The following is a 22,290-nucleotide window of genomic DNA, read 5'->3' as shown; positions in this document are numbered from 1 at the left end:
ACTACCTCGGGTTCTGCTGTACACTTTCACGGACCGCGGCAATGTTCTCGGCTGATCTTGCGTTCCTTGAACGTACGGGTGTTGGCTGATTGTTTACTGACCCGGTCGTCTCAAATTTGGCCACCAAACGTTCAAGAGTCAACTTTGAAGGGCCACCACGTCTACCGAAAAACGGGCGCAATGCGCGCAACGTTTGCATTAATGAACACTCATTTTGATAATAAAGTTTTATCATTTGAACGTGGTGTTCAATCTTGTAACTTGCCATGATGATTTGGCATAAGCAACTGAATAATAAACAAAAGATTTGACAGATGTCACCGAAACAAAATGGCTGCCACAGGGCGCCAAAATCGACCCGCGCCTATTGAAAACCCCTTTACATTCGATTCTGGTATTGTGTTGTAGACAACACGAGGCCATGTAAACAAATATCTAGCAAATCGATTGTTCGTATGCGCAGACATTCCTAGGCAACAATTCTGACCAATTTGTGCTCCAAATAAAAGAAAGCCATAAACTTTTGAAAGTGAAGGTTCAAAGTAATTCTATTCATATCTTACAATTTTTGGCAGGCTGTCTGTACGGAAAACACCAGCCACCAGCTTCTATGGATACGAGTATCAGGCTATCAGTTAGAGTTTAGCAGCATAGGAATGTGAGCATAAAAACGAATATGAAATTGCGAATGTGTTTGCCACATTACTACCACACGCACACACTTGCTTACATACACAATATATTTTGAAGAAATCATGGTTGCTTGCAAACAAAATTTATTTGAAACGTGTCTAAAATTTCTATGCCCTGTGTATGTTTGCATACATCTGGGCGCTAAGGCCAATACGCCAGATATTGTTTTGTGTGCTGACTTTTCTGCCACATGCTGTGACACGTACGTACCCATACGCACGTACATTTATTTAACACGACAAATTTATAAACAATGCGGCAACAGGCATTCCGAAGTGGCAATCGATATACGCTGGCGACAAGCACAAAATGTAATTGGTTTATTTGCTGTGGGAGAAGGGAAAAAAGCAGAAGATTGGAGCAGATTGGCGGGGCGTAGTTGTGAATATGAAAAGCGACTGAAGTGGGGCGATAAGCGTTCAATTCAGAATTGTACTCATAAATTTTGTTGCGAGTGCCCATATATTCTCACAATTTAAGACATTCCACCTCCAGTTTAATTAACCGCAAGTGAGCCACCTTCAACCATTTCTATTATCAATGGCTTAAAATTAATACCCGAATTTGCTTTTCACACACATAAACATATATTACATGCACATGCGCATAAATTAATGACTCCTTGTGCGCTTACCCGGGGAAAACAAGTATTGAATTTTTTTTTTTGATTGCAGTCGCAATTTCTGACTTTTTCACATATTCGCGTAAGTATACTTAAAACCCCTATATTTAAGCTTCAAGCGCATAAAATGTGTTTACTTAATATTGTAAAAAAATGTGTAAATATTTGTTGTGGTAAACACATAAAGAACTGGCAAATATTACGCCATGCACAAAGCGCAATCCACCGTGGGCTAAAAAAATTATACGAGCTTGGCCATGAGCGGAGTTGAAACGGTTATCAGTAGGTGATATTTTTTAATGGCTCTAGTATCTTATTGAGTCTATAATTATATGAAAACTTTACAGACTAGATTCAAAAACTTTTACATAATTAAGAATGTAAGACTTTAAGATTTATATTTATAAAACACGCACTGCATTCCATAAGATAAACCGACAGTGGCGCTCTCGTTTCCAGTCACTAAGAACAAAACTTACAATTTTCAATACCACCGTAAAATCGGCCCTGTTATATGGATCTGAAACTTGGGTCATCTCTGAGCACATAAACAGACGCCTTCAAATGTTTATCAACAAATGTCTTAAGATTATATGCCACATTTTTTGGCCAAGACCAATCTCCATCCAATGCTATCCTTCTTTTGCTCACTGATAGCTGCCCAATCAATCTTGAAATTCAAAGACAAAAATGGAATTGGATTAGACATACTTCTCGTAAAGCAGACTACAGGAAAAGAAGAATTGCTTTTCAGTGAAAGCCACAAGAAAACTGGCGCATAGGACGCTCACGACAAACTTGGATGCGCACAATCCTAAATGAGAGCTCTTCCACCGCCACCTGGAACGAAATTAGACATATTGGGAGCATTTATTTCCGCGCTATGCGACGACTGGGAGCAATAATATGTGCAAAGAATTGTTTTCTTTTATAGTAGTCCCTTAGTTCTTCTAAGTTTATAAACAAACAAAAACAAAGTTTATAAACAAACAAACAAAGAATTGAAATACTCGACTCCAGTAACTGTATGCCTTAAAGCTTATGAGGCAAATTATAGGATGACGGAGAATCAGAGAAGTTAAGTCGATTGAGAGCAAAGTGACTAAAACTCCACAGAAACTTACAATTATATAGGAATAAATTGGAAAATGCCGGGCCGCAATATGGCTAATCAGATCGATCATATACTTGCTGACAAAAGACATGCTACATCGGTCATAGATTTGAGGTCATATAGAGGCGCTTGCTGCGACACAGATCACTATCTCGTGGTAGCTAAGTTACGACAACGAATTTCAATAGTAAATGACAACAAAGGCTATAAAAAATTAAAGTGGAATACAGATGAACTTATAAATAATGAAGATATGAAAGTAAAGTACAAAGATACGATTGAAAACATTTTATTTAATGAAAATAGTACAAATAATGACTCAACTGAATTAGATATTGAAGATCAATGGAATAAACTGAAAGCTGCAATCATAAAAACCGCAAAGAATACTATTGGAGAGAAGAGATCAGTAATGAACGAATGGTATGATGAGGAATGCAGAGCAGCTAATTATGCGAAAAAGAAAGCTAGAATAAAATATATGGAAAGAAACACACGTACAAATAGATTATACATATTATGAAAATAAAAGAAAAAAAGCTAAGAAAATAATGCGAAAAAAGAAAAAAATATACATGAAGCGGCAAATTGAACAAATTGAAAGCGATTTTAGAAACAAAAATGTCAGAGCTATGTATCAGAACATCAAAAAACAGCCTAAAACATGTCAACCTGGAACAAATATATGCAAAGCAAAGGATGGTTCCATAATCAACGAAAAACAACAACTAATAGATAGATGGAAAGAATATTTCAACGAACTACTTAACAAAGAAAACTATGATAATACAAGTAAGGAGGAACAAGTAGTACATACGGCCGAAATCTATGTTGAAGAACCTGGCTTTGACGAAGTACTATTGGCTATAAGAAAACTTAAAAACCATAAAAGCTGTGGTGAAGATGGAATACCCGCAGAACTTCTGAAATATGGTGGACATGAACCACATAAACAAATATTCACCTTAGTAAACCAAATATGGCATTAAAATAAAATTCCCACTGGATGGGCATCAAGCATAATACGAGTAGTACCTATACACAAAAAAGGACATAAAACTGAATGTCAAAATTACAGAGGCATATCTTTACTTAATACAGGTTATAAAGTATTTACTAACATTCTATTTGAAAGACTGAATATTTATGCTGAAGACATCCTAGACGATTACCAATGTGCTTTTTAAAAACAACCGCTCAACGATTGATCAAGGTTTTACTGTCCACCAGATATTCGAAAAGTTTTACGAATATAAAATTGATATATTTTGCCTCTTTGTTGACTTCAAACAGGCATTTGACAGTATAAATAGAAAACAAATAAAATACTGCTTTCAGAAAATTGGAATACCTTTGAAGTTAATTAATTTGATACTCTGTACATTGTCGAACACAACAAGCAAGGTACTGGTGCAAGGAAGCCTATCAGACCCATTCGAAATCATATCCGGAGTAAAACAAGGAGACGCATTGTCATGTTTAGTATTCAATTTAATGCTACACACGACTGTTCAAGAAATAAACACGAATGGAACATTATTTAATAATGATTTTCCGATATGTGCCTACGCTGATGATATTCTTATTATGGCTAAAGACAGAAACACTCTCACACGCGTCTTGAAATTTATTGATAAAAATGCAAAGGCTCTGGGACTACATGTAAATACCGAGAAAACCAAATGCATGATTCGGTCAGCCAACAACACGACACGCGATGACCTAAGTATAAACAACTTTGTTTTCGAAAATGTCACAGAATTTAAATACTTGGGTTTTAAACTATCAGCAGATAAAGATTGGCGGCCGCCGTAGCCGAATGGGTTGGTGCGTGATTACCATTCGGAATTCACAGAGAGGTCGTTGGTTCGAATCTCGGTGAAAGCAAAATTAAGAAAAACATTTTTCTAATAGCGGTCGCCCCTCGGTAGGCAATGGCAAACCTCCGAGTGTATTTCTGCCATGAAGAAGCTCCTCATAAAAATATCTGCCGTTCGGAGTCGGCTTGAAACTGTAGATCCCTCCATTTGTGGAACAACATTAAGACGCACACCACAAATAGGAGGAGGAGCTCGGCCAAACACCTAACAGAAGTGTACGCGCCAATTATTTATTTATTTTAGATAAAGATTCGGCGGTAGCTATTAACGACAGAATCCAAGCTGCAAATAACGCCTATTATGTTAACGTTAAACTATTTAAATCAAAAGATTTGTCCAAAGCACAGAAAATAAGAATGTACAAAGCACTGATACGACCCGTCCTTACATGTGGCGCAGAAATATGGACGCTGAAAACAAATGATATTCATCAGCTGATGTGCTTCGAAAGACGTATCATAAGGAAAATATATGGTCCGGTTGCAACAATAGATTGCAGCTATCGCATTCGCTACAACAATGAAATCGAAGAAATCGTTCAAAGACAAAATGTAATACGTTTTATCAAAGCCCAACGAATTAGATGGATTGGACACGTACTGCGTATGCCGAAAGAGCGAAATGCTAGGAAAGCTTTTATTTTAACACCCATTGAGGAAGAAAAGGAGGACGCCCACGAAAGCGATGATTAGATGACGTCAGATCTTAAGCAAATGAACGTACACAACTGGAGTGATGTAGCCATGGATAGAATAAAGTGGAGAAAAATTGTTGAGGAAGCTATGGTCCACCACGGGCTGTGAAGCTAAGAAGAAGAAGAAGAAGAAATTGTATAGAGCGAATTCCAGTTTAACGAAGCATAATCCGGTTTAACTTAGTTTTACCAGTATACGGATCTTTAAAGTGCCTTCCATAGCGCCAAAGAAAAACTGGATAGAGTAGGCTTTAAAACTTTAAAAAGGTGAACCCCGACCAAACATCACTCCTATCGATCAATGAATTCCTGAACAGTAGAACGGCTAATGAGATTTGGCTATTTAGAGATAGGAGTCATGTGAAAACATTTCCTCGAACTAAACGGTAAATTATTAAGTGAACTCCAATTAGCCAAGGTATTAAGATCATAAAATTATTGCTTCAAAAAATGTGTAGGTCATGATTGACAATTAGTATAGTAAATGAATTCCCACTAAATAAATTGGGTATCCGCTGGCCTGATTATAACCTCTAGTGGGATGTGAATGACTGGCCGAGGCGGTTCCTTCTTATTGCACAGCATAAAAATTCAATTTAGAATCCAAATCATGGTTTTTAGAAGCGATTGAGTAAATAACTTTCTAAACGGCAACGAAATTAAAAATATGGATTGGATTGCATAGAAACAGAATCTGAATCTCGCTCTCACGAAAAGATTGCAGATTTCCAAATCCGTATAGTCTCAAGCCGAGATTTATAAAAATATCTTGGCAGCAAATAGCACGTGGCATGATCGAGCTCTCACCTTCTAAGCTAGTCTCACTGTAGGCATTCAGTGTACACTCTCATGCTGAACTCTAACCAATATATTCATAGACATTGTGGAAAAAGCTATACGCGCTGCGATTACGTTAAGAAACGATATAGGGGCATAGCTTTAATCTCAATCTTGCAAGAAACTTTCAGTATGTTTCCTTGGGTTATCAAGTTCAGTATCACGATCAATTCCCACAGAAACCTTTGTAAGCAATTTAATACATTCTTCCATAAGAAGTACGGCCGAAAATGTATTCGAGGTACCTAAAACAAGATTCAGACAATTCCTTCATTTCAAGAAAAATACAAACTTAAGCTCAATTGTTAAAATGTAATACATACTCATTTTCAGTTGGTGTATTCTACATAATATTTTCTGTTTGGTGCATGGCAACTGTGAAGATGAAACATTAGTGGAGGTCGGTAGGGAAGACAGGTACAATAATTTGAATTTTTACTAAAACAATATTTCAACTGAAAATCGATGTTTTTCTATTTAAACTTTTTTTGTCGGAAAGATTAAAGCAGTAGCACATTTTTATAATCCGATTACTAAGCACCATTTCACGAGGTTAGGCACGAATGTCACCAAAGGCAACTTCAATATCATGTTTCAACTACCAGGCGGCTATTTGACAGAAATATTTCGGCTTTAAAACCTTCTTCTTCTTCTTTATCTTTTATTATAGGCTTTGCCTGTTTTTCTTTACACAACAATTAGGATACATACATATTTATTAGGGCGGGTCGATTTAAAAATCGCTCTTTGCTCTGTGAAAATCGTATTCTAGGGATCAAAATAAGAAACTTTGCCGCAGGAACCATACCTCTAAAACGAATTCTGATGTCAGCCAATTTGGGTCGAACGAAAAATCCCACTTTGACCCATTTAGAGTGCTCCAATCGAGTCCAAATGTATGACCGGCCCCCACTAAGTTTGGACGACCGATCCACCCATGCCAGTGGCACAGCACCTGGAACTCCCCTGGGGGGTTCCCCATACAATCATTTCAAAATATCACCATTTTTGGCCTTTACATGAGAAAATAAACTAAAAAGTTCGACCCAAATTGGGGGACATCAGAATTCGTTTTAGAGGTATGGTTCCTTCGGCAAAGTTTCTTATTTTGATCCCTAGAATATGATTTTCACAGAGCAATGGACAATTTTTTTGCCTCCCCACAAAATGCATTTTAATATTTAGGGATATTACACATAACACATTACATTCCTGTACAATATATTGCATAAATCTCATATCATTGTTGTGGTTGATTTTCTGCTGAGGTAAATACCCAAATTTCTGCCCATCGCTTTGGTGGTCTTCCTGGTCGTCTTCTTCCTTCTGTTATCCCATCTCGAGCTACTTTTATCAACCGATTTCTAGGGGTTCTTGTCACTAGTTCGTTCCATGCTCGTCTTCTGGCTCTTATGTCTGTGTTCTTATCTCCTCATTTCTTATATGGTCTAGTTTAGTTTTCCCAGCTATGACCCTAAGAGCATGCATTTCAGTAGTCCGCAGCAGTTGTTTCGTTTTCATGTTTTCTACACGAGCTTCTGCTACATGATGTTGTTCCACAAACGGAGGGGCCTATAGGTTTAAGCCGACTCCGAATGGCAAGCAGTTTAATGAAGAGCTTTTTCGCGGCAGAAGTACCTTGGGAGTAGCGGCGTCCTCTTGAAATCCAATGGCATCTATACATGGCTAAAATGGCACAACATCGTTCGCCATTGAAAAGAGCATCGACTTCTTGGCAACGTGTGGATTTTCGGAACCCTAAATGATGTGCCCAGGAACCCACCAAGCTGGAAAAGAGCTTCATCTGCAAAGTTTACTTTTCTGTAAAAATGCCCATCTACCATCAAGTTTTTTCAGTTCATTTGACGAACTTAACCAAATACGAACTCAAACCAAATACGACACATTCTGCGAATGTCTAACCTTAAACCAAATTTCTGGCACGTAACAAATGTTATTTTAAGTGTAAAATTCTGAAAAAAATTGGTTTTCACATTGCAAACTCTATATGGACCACCCTCTATAGATGAGATTGAGGAAAATTTTCTTTCCGGGTCAACTCAACTTTGCCGGGAACTCATTTCCTGCCAAATGAACTCTGAGCTGAGCTAACTTGGTACCTTTTTCTCATTTTCAAAACAAAAAGAGGCAAGAAAAAGCTCGTTTGACTAGTCATTGAGTAGACCAAATTCTAGTTCGGTTGGTCTGTGCAACAAAGTATGGGTTTGAAGGTTGACTTCTCAAAGGTTCTTACCCAATCTGCTAAGGTTTTCCTATCGGCGACTAGCTTACAACTTTAGCTCCCGTTCACCTACTGGGAGTATGCAAACACAAGCGCACTTACACACACAACAATTACACGCAATCTGGCAACCGCAGTATACAATATTTTTTTAACTTTTGAAATAAATACAAATAACGTAGTTACATCCTCTACTTAATACTGCATTGAAGCGCGGAAAGTATGTTGTTTGTATGTAAGCATAGCGAGTTATCGCAAAAAATTAGTCATAACAAAGGAACTGCTGAGTATCCAACGAAAAAATTGCTTTATGCAGCTGTAATAAATTCCACAAAGTGAAATATTTATTATTGAAATTAAAAATCTATCAATTTTTTGAGAACATAAACTTGCTTTGAAAAAAGTACCTTTGAAGCAAAGCATTTCATTTTAAATGCCATGAACATGACAAGGCCGTGGGTGATGCGAATTTTTAGCCTTGCGTAAAAATTTCAATTAAGAAATGCATCGAAACGACAGATAACCGTTTTCTTTTAGTACCTTTTTTTGTAGAAGTGACACAAAGCATTGAAAGCCAAAAAGTGTGATCTCGGCTTACCGCACTAAAAACCCATAACTGCACGGGTGTTCTCCTTCCGTGTAACTACCATTAGGTATTACTTCCTGCGAAGCTATTTCACGCGACGCTGCTTAGTTAGAATAATGTTTCTTCTTCTTAATTGGCTCGATAACTGCTTACGCGATTTTGGCCGAGTTTAACAAAGCGCGCCTGTCGTTTCTTTCTCGTGCTAACCGGCGCCAATTGGACACACCAAGTGAAGCCAAGTCCTTCTCCACCTGATCTTTGCAACGCAGAGGAGGACTTCCTCTTCCTCTACTACCACCAGCTGGTATCTCATCGAATACTTTCAAAGCCGGAGCGTTTGTATCCATTCGGACGACATGACCCAGCCAACGTAGCCGCTGGATCTTTATTCGCTGCGCTATGTCTATGTCTATGTCGTCGTAAAGCTCATACAGCTCATCGTTCCATCGTCTGCAATATTCACCGTTGCCAACATGCAAAGGTCCAAAAATCTTACGCAGAATATTTCTCTCGAACACTCCAAGCGTCGCTTCATCGGATGTTGTCATCGTCCAAGCTTCTGCGCCATACGTTAGGACGGGCATGATGAGAGTCTTGTAGAGTGTTACTTTTGTTCGTCGAGAGAGGACTTTACTGCTCAATTGCCTACTTAGTCCAACAAATGCTAGTTGGCAAGAGAGATTCTACGTTGGATTTCAAGGCTGACATTGTTATCGGTGTTAATGCTGGTTCCTAAATAAACGAAGTCTTTTACAACCTCGAAATTATAATTATGACGTGGGTGCCGATACGCGAGTGCGCCGACTGTTTGTTTGAAGACAGGAGGTACTTCGTTTTGTCCTCGTTCACCACCAAACCCATTCGTTGTGCCTCTTTATCCAGTTTGGAGAAGGCAGAACTAACAGCGCGGTTGTTAAGGCCGATGATATCGATATCATCGGCATACGCCAACAATTGTACGCTCTTATAAAATATTGTGCCTGAGCGATTAAGTTCTGCGACTCGTACGATGCTCTCCAACATCAGGTTAAAGAAGTCACACGACAGCGAGTCACCCTGTCTGAAACCTCGTTTGGTATCAAACGGCTCGGAGAGGTCCTTCCCAATTCTGACGGCGCTGCTGGTGTTGAGCAACGTCATCTTGCAAAGCCGTGTTAGTTTTGCAGAAATACCAAATTCAGACATCGCGGCATACAGGAAACTCCTTTTCGTACTGTCGAATGCAGCTTCGAAGTCGACGAAAAGATGGTGTGTGTCGATTCTCCTTTCATGGGTCTTTTCCAAGATTTGGCGTGTTGTAAATATTTGGTCCATGGTAGACTTTCCAGGTCTAAAGCCACACTAATAAAGTCCAACCAGTTGGTTGACGGTGGGCTTCAGACTTTCACACAATACGCTCGCTAGAACCTTATAGTCGATATTTAGAAGACTAATCCCGCGGTAATTGGCACAGATTGCAGGGTCGCCCTTCTTATGGATTGGGCAGAGCACACTTAAATTCCAATCGGGAGGCATGCTTTCATCCGACCATATTTTGCATAGAAGCTGATGCATGCACCTTACCAGCTCCCCGCCGCCATGTTTGAATAGCTCAGCCGGGAGTTCGTCGGCTCCCGCGACTTTGTTGTTCTTTAGCCGTGATATTGCTATTCTCACTTCATCATGGTCGGGTAGCGGAACGATTGGGGTATCGGAATCTTCACATTCTCTGTAACATGCGCAGCTGTCACTGTTTAACAGGTTCGAGAAGTGTTCCCTCCATAATTTAAGATTGCTCTGTACGTCTGCCACCAGTTCGCCGTCTTTGTTCTTACAGGAAAAATAATAGTGTTTGCTCACCAATTTTCTATTGATTCAAGCATAACATCCACAAAGTTTTCTACAAGCCAATTAGCCTCCCCACCTTAATTTTTGAACCATCTCTTTCAATTGACGGAACTGTTGATTTAGGATTTAGACTCGGACACTGCCCCACGCTGTCGAGGAAAGGTGACATTAACCGTGGGACTGCCAATCACAGACATTTACCAAGAAAATACTCAATAGTCTTCTTCTCTGAATGGTCCCCACAACTCGTGCAATGTGGATTAAATGATAAACCTAGCTTTTCTGTGTGTGCGCTGATCTTCCAATGACCGGTGGGCACAGCTACGAGCTTGGGAATTGAGTGGCGCAGAGTTCCAAGGACTTTCTGAGTCCTGCGTCTATTGTAATGAGGCCAAATTGGTTTAGCGTAATAGCACACGGCGAAATAAAGCTCCACCTGATCTGCGCTTGCCTGTCCCGGTGCAGTACGTATCGTTCTCATGCCTAAACCCAACAATCACCTTAGTTATTAGTGAAAAGTAAGATACACAGCATAAAAGCAGTAGTCGTAGCGAATTTTAAGGCTAAAATCGAACTCATACCAGGGATTTCTCAAGGTGAATTACTCAAAAAAACGGCTAAAATACTTGCTCAGGCTATAAGTGAAACCTCGTCCAGCATTTAAATATAATATCATCTTGCCAACCAATTACACTAAAGTCTCATCCGTATTTTTTAAACAACTAAAGTACCTTTTGCTAACTTGACACCTTTTCGGTGTCTCCCTCCGGTGACTTACCAGTGTAGCTCTACCCTAAGTCTAGGTTTTCTAGGTAGATCCATCCTCAGCCACATCTCAGAAGTAAGGACTGGATGAGGGGGAACATCTTAAAACTGAATCGCGGATAATTTAGTGAATCTTGGGAATTTTGGTGAAGAAATCATGCAGGGAGCTGCTCTTCATTAAGCTACTATATGCAAGTCAATAGACGCACTGATTATATATTCGGAATTATGCAGGACATACCTAACTTCGCTTTCAGCAAGATCTAAATAATTCGCTATTAAACTCAACACCCTTGCTCGAAGGGCATTACAAAAAAACTGTATGGCTGATGAGCTGTCTGGTCAGTATTACAGTGAAGACAATTCCCGGCGCAAAAATAAGATCGAGGATATTCGCTTATATGCACGTTGCATACCCTTGCATAGCCGATCTCGGGTAAACACAACGAACTCTGAATGATAGCATTTGAAGTCACAAGATTTTTTCTGGCCGTAGGTGGATCAACGACGTTGGAGAGAGTTTCTTAGTTGAAGAAAACCACAGCTCTTGTATTATTTAGGCGGATCCTAACTGGCCAATCTTTGGTTGGAAAATACATGGGGTGAAACTAAAAAAACCTCATGCTCTTTTGGCAGTAGCTCTGTAATGGATGATAAGTGGAACCGTCTCGTCTTCTACTTAACAACTTCTCTATTTCTGTGAGACAAAGATGAAAAAATGTCAAAACACACAACACAAATAGAAGGAAGAGATCGGCCAAACACCTAACAGAAGTGAGCGCGGCAGTTATTTATTTTTATAAGATACAATTTGAACCTCGCTTTCTAAGTGCACTTAAGGGGCTAGCAAGTTCGAATACTAGTCGTCGACGGATTTTTCTTATTAGTACGCAATATTTTTAATTTACTTAAGGGGACCCGGTGGTCTAGAAATGTCAAAAAATCGATTTTTTATTTTTTCAATATTTCGAAAGGATAGGCTTTTAAGAATATACTGTGAAATGTTCATGCAGAATTTCCCAATATTATAGCTTCTACAGCCCATTAACTAAGTAGAGAGCGGTCTGCGCGCTCCTGAACCTCAAACTTCAAACTCATTTATCTCGAAACGACTTTTTTCCACACGGCGGGGATGAAAACAAAAAGCTATTGAACGGAATTACTTGAAATTTGGATATATTGTTCACAATATGTATCGCTACCGTCGGAATTAGAATCATAATTTTATTTAAATAATTTCATATTGTATTTTTTAAACTAAAAAACTAGTGAAAAAACCCGATTTTACGAACTTTTTTTTCAAAAGTGCGCCATTTTGTCAATTTTTCATTTTTTCGATTTGCTCTAGTTCCGAACATAACTGCACTCTTTCTGATTAAGAATCTTCTTGAATTTTGTGTTTCAGATGAGTAGAAGTCTCGAAATCATCTACGCCGTCCGGGTTCCATTTTTCGAGAGGGTCATCTTCAGCGGCATTTTTATAATAATAAATATTGTTTCAAAAGTAAAAAAAAAATTTGTTTATATGCTCAATAAACGTATTAATAAGCCTGAAAAGTTGAAACATTGTTTTTTAAATTTTTAATGGCAAAAAAAATCGTAAAAATAGGTGAAATTTTCGTGCTCTAGACCACCGGGTACCCTTAACTATTATCCATCTGGCTTCTTCTGTTCCTTTCTTCGATGTGCTTTTTCCTTCAAAGTAAAAGGAAGCCATTCGCTTTCTGACTCTTTCAGCAAAATGCATTTTTGTTATGATTTCATTTGCTACATTGCAGGCAGCGAACCAGTCTTTTGACTCAAGCATAGTATCAACCAGGTTATTAACCCTTCCTTATTACTCAAGTCAACCCTATCGGTTTCACACTGTGGGCAGATAAAAAAACAGTACTCTGTGTCTTCAATAACGTCATTTGCACAGAAGGTGCATTAAGGGTAATCTTCATGTCCGAATTTATTATATTTAAATAAAATTTGAAGCATTCCTTTTCTGTCAATATATGGGTAAGATGGAAACTCACTTTCGCATGTCGTCCATGTCTAGCCAACAAAGGCGGTAGGTCCAACGTTTGTTCGATGAATTGCTCCACCGACTCTGCCTCTTCAGGCAACAACGCTCTTTCACTACTTGACTACTCACCTTATTTTTAGAGGATTCAGCCATCTCCCTCGCCAAAATGTCTATTGAACAAAGCCCAGATATTGCAAGCACTGCTTCTTCTGATGATATTTGAAGCGCACTACGCACTCTTTTACCGCAAAGGAGGTAGAGGGGCTCATTTTGCAAGCGTACACCGTACAGAAGAATATTACTTACCACGCTTGCGTACAGCAGCCTATGTGCGAAGATAGTGCCGCTGCTATTTTTTCGGCTTTCTCTACGATAGCTTAGCAACTAACATTATAGCCAGATATTTTAGGGCAGCTTTTGAGACGGTTTCATTTCCTTCCTTAACGACCTCACGTGTCTTTCTACTACAGATTCACACTACCTTGAGGCCCGCTTTCACCAGCCTTGTCTGGATTTGTGAAATTGCTTTGTTTTTCACTTGAGTCAGCTCCTTTATGTACATACCTACGATTGCAATAGCTATAGTACGTCGTCTGCAAAGCCAATGACTTTTGCTCGTTTAAGGATTTGCAATCTCAAAAGGCCGTCGTACATTATATTCAAGAGGAACGGACCTGTGACAGATCCTTGTGGCCCCCTTCCAGTGGTTTTGCATTCTTTCACGCTTTTCTTCGTGTTGCAAACCAGCACTCCATCTTCCAAGCAGGTGATTATAATTTTTGGAATTTCAAAACCACGGAGAACTTCAGCTTTTTTTCGCCATTTGCCGTATTGAGCGCGTTTTTAACTAACTCTAAGGTAATAATAATCAAGCAGTACTCTTTTACGCCCTCTTTTCATCGAACTCCGCTAATCGTTTCCACTGTAGACCGCCACTCCTGGTGGCTTTCCTGCCTAAGGTGGACTAGTCGTTGTCGTTTCCAGATGGATGGGAAAACACCGTATTCGAAACACTCGTTGTATGTTCGATCAAAAGCTTCGGGATTCGCGCTGGTAGCTAGGTTAGGTTAGATTGAAGCGGTTGTCCTGTGGGTATGTCCAGTGTGTGTTTTCCAAAAATTTTAAAATATCTCTGATTTCTATAGAACTGGGGTCTTCTATCTCATTAAAAAATTGTCTACCCAGAATAGTAAACCTGCGACTGGATAGAGGAGGGCAGAGGCACAGTAGGTGCGAGATTGTCTCTTCCTCGTCCTCATCTAGACAACTTCTACAGAAGTCATGTGTTTGCACACCCATCCTTTGGGCGTGCCTACCTATTAGGCAGTGCCCCGTTATGACTGAGATCAATGTGCTAAGACTGTGTTTATTTTGACTTAGCAGAGATTCTGTGCGTTTAGCATTTAGAGTCGGCCACAGTTGACGGGCGATTTTGCAGGTGGCTTCATTACGCCATCTTTCGTTTGCTTTCTTTACAATTTCTTCAAAGATGAGTAGCTTACATGTTTGTAAGGGTATCCCTATGTTATTATTTATATACTCGTCAGACAATTTAGTGCCGAGTCTTGCTAGTTCATCGGCTCTACAGTTACCCTCAATGTCGCGATGACCAGGAACCCATGTTACATTTAGGTGAAATGACTCAGCCATCTCGTTAAAAGATGTGTGGCATTTCATGGTTACCTTAGAGGTTGTCGACTGTTTTGTGAGGGATTTTATCGCCGCTTGGCTATCAGTGAATATGTAGATATCATTTCCGGATATCGCATCACACTGTATCAGTGTCGCGGCTTTTATTATTGCCATCAGTTCAGCCTGAAAGACACTACGGTAGTCAGGGAGCCGAAAACTGAAGGAGATCCCCAGATGTTCGGAATATTCACCTCCGCCCACCCTGCCTTCGAGCTTTGAGCCATCTGTGTATACATGGATTGACTCGCCCTGTCTCACGTCGTCCCGTTCCCACTCTTCCCTTGAGGGTAGGAGGGTCGTAAACGATATAATGGCAAGTATAGGCGGGAGTGCATAGTCCACCAGTCCGAGAAGCCCCAAAGTGCCAGCCAGGATTTTACCGTGGCCATAATCCGTGTTTGACCACTTGTTTAGAGTGTTCAGCCTTATTGCCGCACTGTGTGCGTTATATATTGCCTGCAGATCTACCGGAAGGAGGTTTAATGTCGCATATAATGCTTTCGATGGTGTGGTTGACATGGCGCCGGTTATCAGAACAGATGCTAGTCTTTGCACCTTGTCAAGTTTCTTGATGTTCACACCCTTCTGAAGGGCATCCCATCATATTACAATACCGTAGTAGAGAATTGGCTTAACCACTGCTGTGTAGAGCCAATGTTGGTAGCTAGCTTTGGGACAATATCTTGGGTTGGGGGCTTCCGCCTTTAAATCGTCTAACCGCAAGAAATGCTTCCTCTGTCATAATGGGTGGGAAGCCCATATAAAATTTATAAAATTTCATGATAGCTCCCTTTACCTAATTTTGTCATTTTTTCAATACGTTTTGTCATTTTATCTTTATATTGTTCGCTGGTTTTCTACCCTTTTTAATTTAGTAAATTGGTTGATAATTTATCTGGTAAGGACCAGTGCTTTAAGCCTGATTCAGAGTGGAGATCACATCCGATGAATTTCCAAGCTCTGGCGGAACGAGAATTTATCATACATAGAAAATTGCACTAATGTTTTTCAAAGTATGACATGAAACGCCACCCTACACAAATTATGTACCCTACATTTCACGTTTCCTTGGCGTGATCAGATACTTGACATATGGAATGCATTTTTCGTGATTTTCAAAGGGGAGCTTTTTTTAAATTTTATATTGTTTTACTGTTCAAAAACAACGCCACCTTTGTCTTCCACTACTTCATACCTAACCTTATTGTCACCAAAACGCCGAAATATTATTCCAATTGCGGCAGCACTACGCAATGGCTTGCGGCTTCGTGCCGCAAATTAGGCAACAGTCGAAATTGGGTTACAAACCAATCAATCATTTCATCGAATACCAGTGGAAATAGTCAAATTAGGCAAGAGCACTACGACAAACGCTCACAAATACGAACATCGAACCACGTCTACACTTATCAAATCGTAGCCAATTCAACCAAGGTTCAAACTAAGACACACACACGCACACAGAGATATTGTTGATCAATGCCAATGGAGTCAGCGAGTCATATAAATAAGGGGAAGAACAGCACACGGGACCAAAGGCTACGTTGAACAAAACAAATGAGTAATCTGAAGCTCTACGAGTATAACCAATTGAACCATGCAAGCACTAATGCATTGTGGCCGAAGAGGTTTGATTATAAACAGCACACACATACACATGAAGAGTGACAATGGCATATGTAATTCGCTAGGAATTGCTAATTTACTATGCCAGCGGGCAGATTTTCCGCTTCAATTTACAAACCTGAGTTAGACCATGCACCCACACATGTCCACATATGGTACACACGCATATGCGCACGTCGGCAAAAACTGTCAAGCCCAAAATTACATTCGACCTTACTGCGGAAATTTAGTTTCGCTTACACTCTCCAACTCTTACTGATTTTTGCACATTTCGCTCCGCCTTTTCTTGTCACTTCACCCTTCCCAAGTGCTTTCATATGCCCTCCATTGGTTGCGCCCACAGTTACCAATCATCTTCGCATGGTCACCACAAAATCCAAGCTTCAGGTTTATTGAATTATGTGTGCCATGCAAAAGTGGCAAAATGGTCGGTTGGTCTCAACTGGGCACAAACAATGGCCGGAATAATATAGAGGAGATTGTACAGATTGTGAAGACTTGCGACTGCAGTGCCGACTTTGACCGCAGCCGCATGTAAATCAACTGGCAGAAATGGTATCGAAGTTAAGTAGAGGAGTGTGAATGCGTGCGCCCTCATCGCCCATTCGAAATGCTTGCACAAACACACATTCGCACTACGTACATGTAGCTAAGCATTCACAAGCTGCATATCGCACTGGTTTGGTGGTCATTTAACATATTTAGCACTCCCATGGCTATTACTAAGGGATATGCGTACTAAGGGATTATATATGTGAAGAAAAATTTTGGATTTAAGCGCTAAACTGATAGCGTTCTAAATAATTGGAACGTTCTTATTTTCAAATTAAAGCTCTTTTATTAATACAATACCAGGACCTTCAAATCTCAGCGACCGGTGGCACCATCTTTCAAATCTTTTATGAGTACAATCCTATAACTCTCATGGATGTTGAGCCATGACATTTGGTTTGACGGGATTCGAGATATTTCATCTAATCTAACACTAGCTTTGAACTATCAGTCCAAAAATTATTTTTGAAGAAAGAGCCAATATTAAAAATTGTTTTAATTTCGGCAAAACGGCATCTGAGATGCATTAAATGAGATAACAAGCTCTTGCTGATTAAAGTTTACCTCGTACCTCTAGTTTTCAGTTCGCTTAAATGATTTAACCCTAGAAAGATAACCTACGTCGCAGAGGCGCCTGCGAAATAAACATATTGTTATCTCTTTTTATTAGGCGCGCGTATTAACTTGTCCTTCTCAGTCAACTCAGTCGTCGGTCTACCCTGTCGCGGGACGGTTGTGTCTATGCTGTAAGTACCATAGTTCAGCGGCTATGACCAGTTGATGCACTCGCGAGGCGTATGGTTATCTTTTATTTTATGGTTTTATGGTTATTTTTTATTTTTCTGTTTTAAAGTTTATATGATATATTTTCGTTTTAGCAAACATTCCTGTTATCATGTTATCATGACGAGCAGAAGGGTACTGGCAGAAGATGAAATATGTTCCATTTTGTGTCGAGAAGAAGACAGTGAAGGTGATGAACGTCAGGAAAGTGGCAGCGAAATGGAAAATCATCTGAACGAAAATAATGTGCAGAGCGACTTCGAAGAATAGTATATCGATGACGAGGCAATGGAAGAATCGAATATTATACCAAATGAAGCTTTGTCACAGCCTGTACCCTCAGAGCCCGCTGGAAGTTCAGAGCGTGACCATCGTATAATTGTTCCTGCTGGCAGAGTGATCAGAGGTAAAAACAGAAATTGCTCATGGTAGAACATCTGTCATCAATATAATTCGCACAAATAGAGGTCCAACACGTATGTGTCGAAATATATTTGATCCACCATTATGTTTTGATATATTCATCACCGACGAAATAGTTGAAGAAGTTCGGCAAGAAGTTCCTTTTATTCGAGTCAAAAAAGTTTGGGATCTGTTTATAACTCAATGCAAACTGAACTATTCACCAGGAGAGCATGTCACAATCGATGAACAATTACTGGGATTTCGAAGAAGATGTCCATTTAGAATGTACATTCCCAATAAACCGAATAAATATGGCATCAAAATTAGAATGATGTGCGATATTGCAACTCAGTATAAGTTGAATGCAATGCCATATATCGGAAGAGCCACAAATACCAATGGACTGCCGCTGGGAGAATATTATGTAAAAGAGTTATCTCGACCTATTCATGGCACAAATCGCAACATAACTTGTGATAATTGGTTCACCTCGGTACTTCTCGCGAAATCACTTCTTCAGGCATCGTACAAACTGACCCTTGTTGTCACTATAAGATCTAATAAACGAGAGATCCCGATCTCGACCAATATGCACAGCAATCAGACTTAGGGCAGCGTTGATGCATTTGATCAGATGTGCTCAACATCGTCCTGTTCGAGAAAAACGAATAGATGGCCAATGACCATGTTTTATGGCATACTAAATATACCATTTATCAATTCATATGTCATTTACTGTCACAAGCCTGGTTTATAAGGTCAAAAAAATCAATTTTTTTTTCGTTTTAAGCGATTCCTAATATATTCCAGAATATTCACATAAAGTTACAGAACCTAATTCTCAATATTTCCGTAGATACAAAGCCAAAGGTAGGCGAGCGTTAGGTAGTTACGCTCTTTTCTCGACATTTCATTTTTATGATTTCTTTGAATTGGCGTACATGAATGAAAAAAAACTAATGAACCCTTTGAAATGAATCATCGCTTGTTCCCTTCAGTATTAAATTCTCTTCTATTTGAACTAACGAAATAGATAAAAAAAATTTTCAAGATTTTTATACCAAGTTGAAGTGAATTTTTTTCTATAGAAAGGCATTTTTTTATTTAAAACCTCCAAAAAGTTGAAATATTGGTATTCATCTAGAATAAAAAATCATGATAATTAGAAATCCATTTGAATTTTTTGCTTTAGATAATAATTACGAGCTGTATCTTGTACGCCAGTTGGAAACTCCAGCGTTGCAGCGTTCTACTAATTTCTATGTTAAACATTTTTTTCAACTTATTTTAACCAGTACACAAATTTTTTATACTTTTTAAATGTTCATTAAAAGATAGAAAAAACTTTGAAGTACTAAATTAATTTTTTCCTTAAAAAAAAAATCGCAAAGAGATGCAATTTTTAGACTTCATAAACCAGGCTCCCCCCTTAAAATATAAAAAAAATATAATATAAATGCTTTTTATTTTTATAATAATGCCAAACCTTTAAAATGACCAGATTAACTTAAATAAATATCCATTGTTAGTATAAAATTGACGCCTTAGAAAAGCATGAGCCTCTGAAGCGTATGGTTATCTTTTACGTACTTTGCCATATGGTTATCTTTCTAGGGTTAAAGAAGGTAGGGAAGTTTTAGAAAACGACGTTGGCTCATCTTCTTTCTTCTTCCGGTCCTCAATCCCTCCCGGGACATCGTTTAACTTCACTAACGGACTTTTAGACCAAATACTGTCATTCCGTCTATCAACAGCTTATTCCCTTCGCCTAATTTAGCTCTATGTGACTCGTTCCAATTCGATAAATTCTTTTTGATCATGAAAGGAAAGCATTATGTCGTGCTTGATATGTGCATGAGAAATTTTTCTAAGGTAGTTTTTACTGCGGCACAGCGTAAAAATACTTACACCGCTAAGCAAGCCTGCATTGCCAAGCAAAAATAGCATAAGTTATGCATACTTCAAACTTTGCTTTTTTCACTCCGCAATTATATTCTGTTTAGACAGCTGATATTAAGGCATGAGGAGTGTGCAGGCAATCGAAACTGCATGAAGAAATCTTCTAATGGCAACAAGTGTAGACCGATAATAGTGTTTAGACCGGCTTTATGACAGTGCTCTAAGTAAACCTTTATATATGTGTAGCAACATTCACCACATTCTTGATTAGCCTGACCTCTGGCAAAATAGATAACGCCCTGTCCATAGATCGATTTATGACTATTAAAGCGATCTGTGTGAGATGGCCTCGAAAGGTCGACTTTTAACAAAAAATTAAGCAGTAAACTAAGGTCTTATACTGAGCTCCATTTAGCGATGAAGATATAAAACAAAAATTTCGGAACTAAATATGATTCATGGATTCATATGAACACCGCATATATAAAAAACTAGCTGTACCCGGCGCGCGTTGCTACACCAACAACTAAAATAAATTTAAGAAAAATAACTTTAAAGAAAAATCAGTACACAAATATTCAATTCATCCTAAACCATTTTATTGATTTTGTTTATTTCGAAAAAATTGTGACGTTGCAAAGTTTAGTTTCAATTCGATGTTTATTGAAGTGCTGTGGGATACACAATATTTCTTGTTTTTCCATCTGGTGCATAGACGGATAAATCAGAAGGGTTTCCGACCTGTGAGCAGGCACATAGAGCTGGCCATGTGAGAAGCATGGATTCTCCAAATTTAATCCATACACTTGGACACAACTGATTGGACCTTATTAGTGTGGCTTTACACCTGGAAAGTCTACCATCGACCGAATATTTACAATACGCCAAATCTTGGAAAAGACCCACAAAAGGAGAATCGACACACACCATCTTTTCGTCGATTTCAAAGCTGCATTCGACATTACGGAAAGGAGTTACTTCTATGCCGCGATGTCTGAATTTGGTATCTTCACAAAACTAATACGGCTATGTAAGATGACGTTGCCGTTTGATACCAAACGAGGTTTCAGACAGGGTGACTCGATGTCGTGTGACTTCTTTAACCTGATGTTGGAGAGCATTGTATGAGCCGCAGAACTTAATTGCTCAGGCACAATTTTTTATAAGAGCGTACAATTGTTGGTGTATGCCGATGATATCGACATCATCGGCCTTAACAACCGCGCTGTTAGTTCTGCCTTCTCCAAACTGCATAAAGAGGCACAACGAATGGGTTTGGTGGTGAACGAGGACAAAACGAAGTACATCCTGTCTTCAAAGAAACAGTTGGCGCACTCGAGTATCGGCACCCACGTCACTGTAGACAGTTATAATTTCGAGGTTGTAAAAGACTTCGTTTATTTAGGAACCAGCATTAACACCGATAACAATGTCAGCCTTGAAATCCAACGTAGAATCTCTCTTGCCAACAAGTGCTACTTTGGACTAAGTAGCAACTGAGCAGTAAAGTCCTCTCTCGACGAACAAAACTAACACTCTACAAGACTCTCATCATGCCCATCCTAACGTATGGTGCAGAAGCGTGGACGATGACAACATCTGATGAAGCGACGCTTGGAGTGTTCGAGAGAAACATTCTGCGTAAGATTTTTGGACCTTTGCACGTTGGCAACGGCGAATATCGCAGACGATGGAATGATGAGCTGTATGAGCTTTACGACGACATAGACATAGCGCAGCGATTAAAGATCCAGCGGCTTCGTTGGCTGGATCGTGTTGTCCGAATGGATACAAACGCTCCGGCTCTGAAAGTATTCGATGCGGTACCAGCTGGTGGTAGTAGAGGAAGAGGAAGGCCTCCTCTGCGTTGCAAAGATCAGGTGGAGAAGGACTTAGCTTCACTTGCTGTGCCCAATTGGCGCCGATTAGCATGAGAAAGAAACGACTGGTGCGCTTTGTTAAACTCGGCCAAAATCGCGTAAGCGGTTATCGCGCCAATTAAGAAGAAGAAGGAGGAACATAAGAGTAAGAGCTAAATAAAATGTTTCGATACATATATACC

The 22,290-nt window shown here is 39.4% G+C and overlaps 1 protein-coding gene across 1 annotated transcript in view; it reads left to right on the top strand.

Moving 5' to 3' along the window:
* The first annotated feature begins 18,212 nt into the window (after positions 1–18,212).
* The window catches only part of LOC129242182 (uncharacterized), a 64,255-nt gene continuing 60,177 nt past the window's right edge, over positions 18,213–22,290 (top strand). The window contains exon 1 of the mRNA XM_054878745.1: positions 18,213–18,330. Coding sequence (XP_054734720.1) covers positions 18,213–18,330 — 118 coding nt within the window. The remainder of the gene's footprint in view (positions 18,331–22,290) is intronic.

The sequence above is a fragment of the Anastrepha obliqua genome, chromosome 3, assembly GCF_027943255.1.
Source record: "Anastrepha obliqua isolate idAnaObli1 chromosome 3, idAnaObli1_1.0, whole genome shotgun sequence".
Lineage (NCBI taxonomy): Eukaryota > Metazoa > Arthropoda > Insecta > Diptera > Tephritidae > Anastrepha > Anastrepha obliqua.
This window is presented reverse-complemented; position numbering and strand designations above follow the sequence as displayed.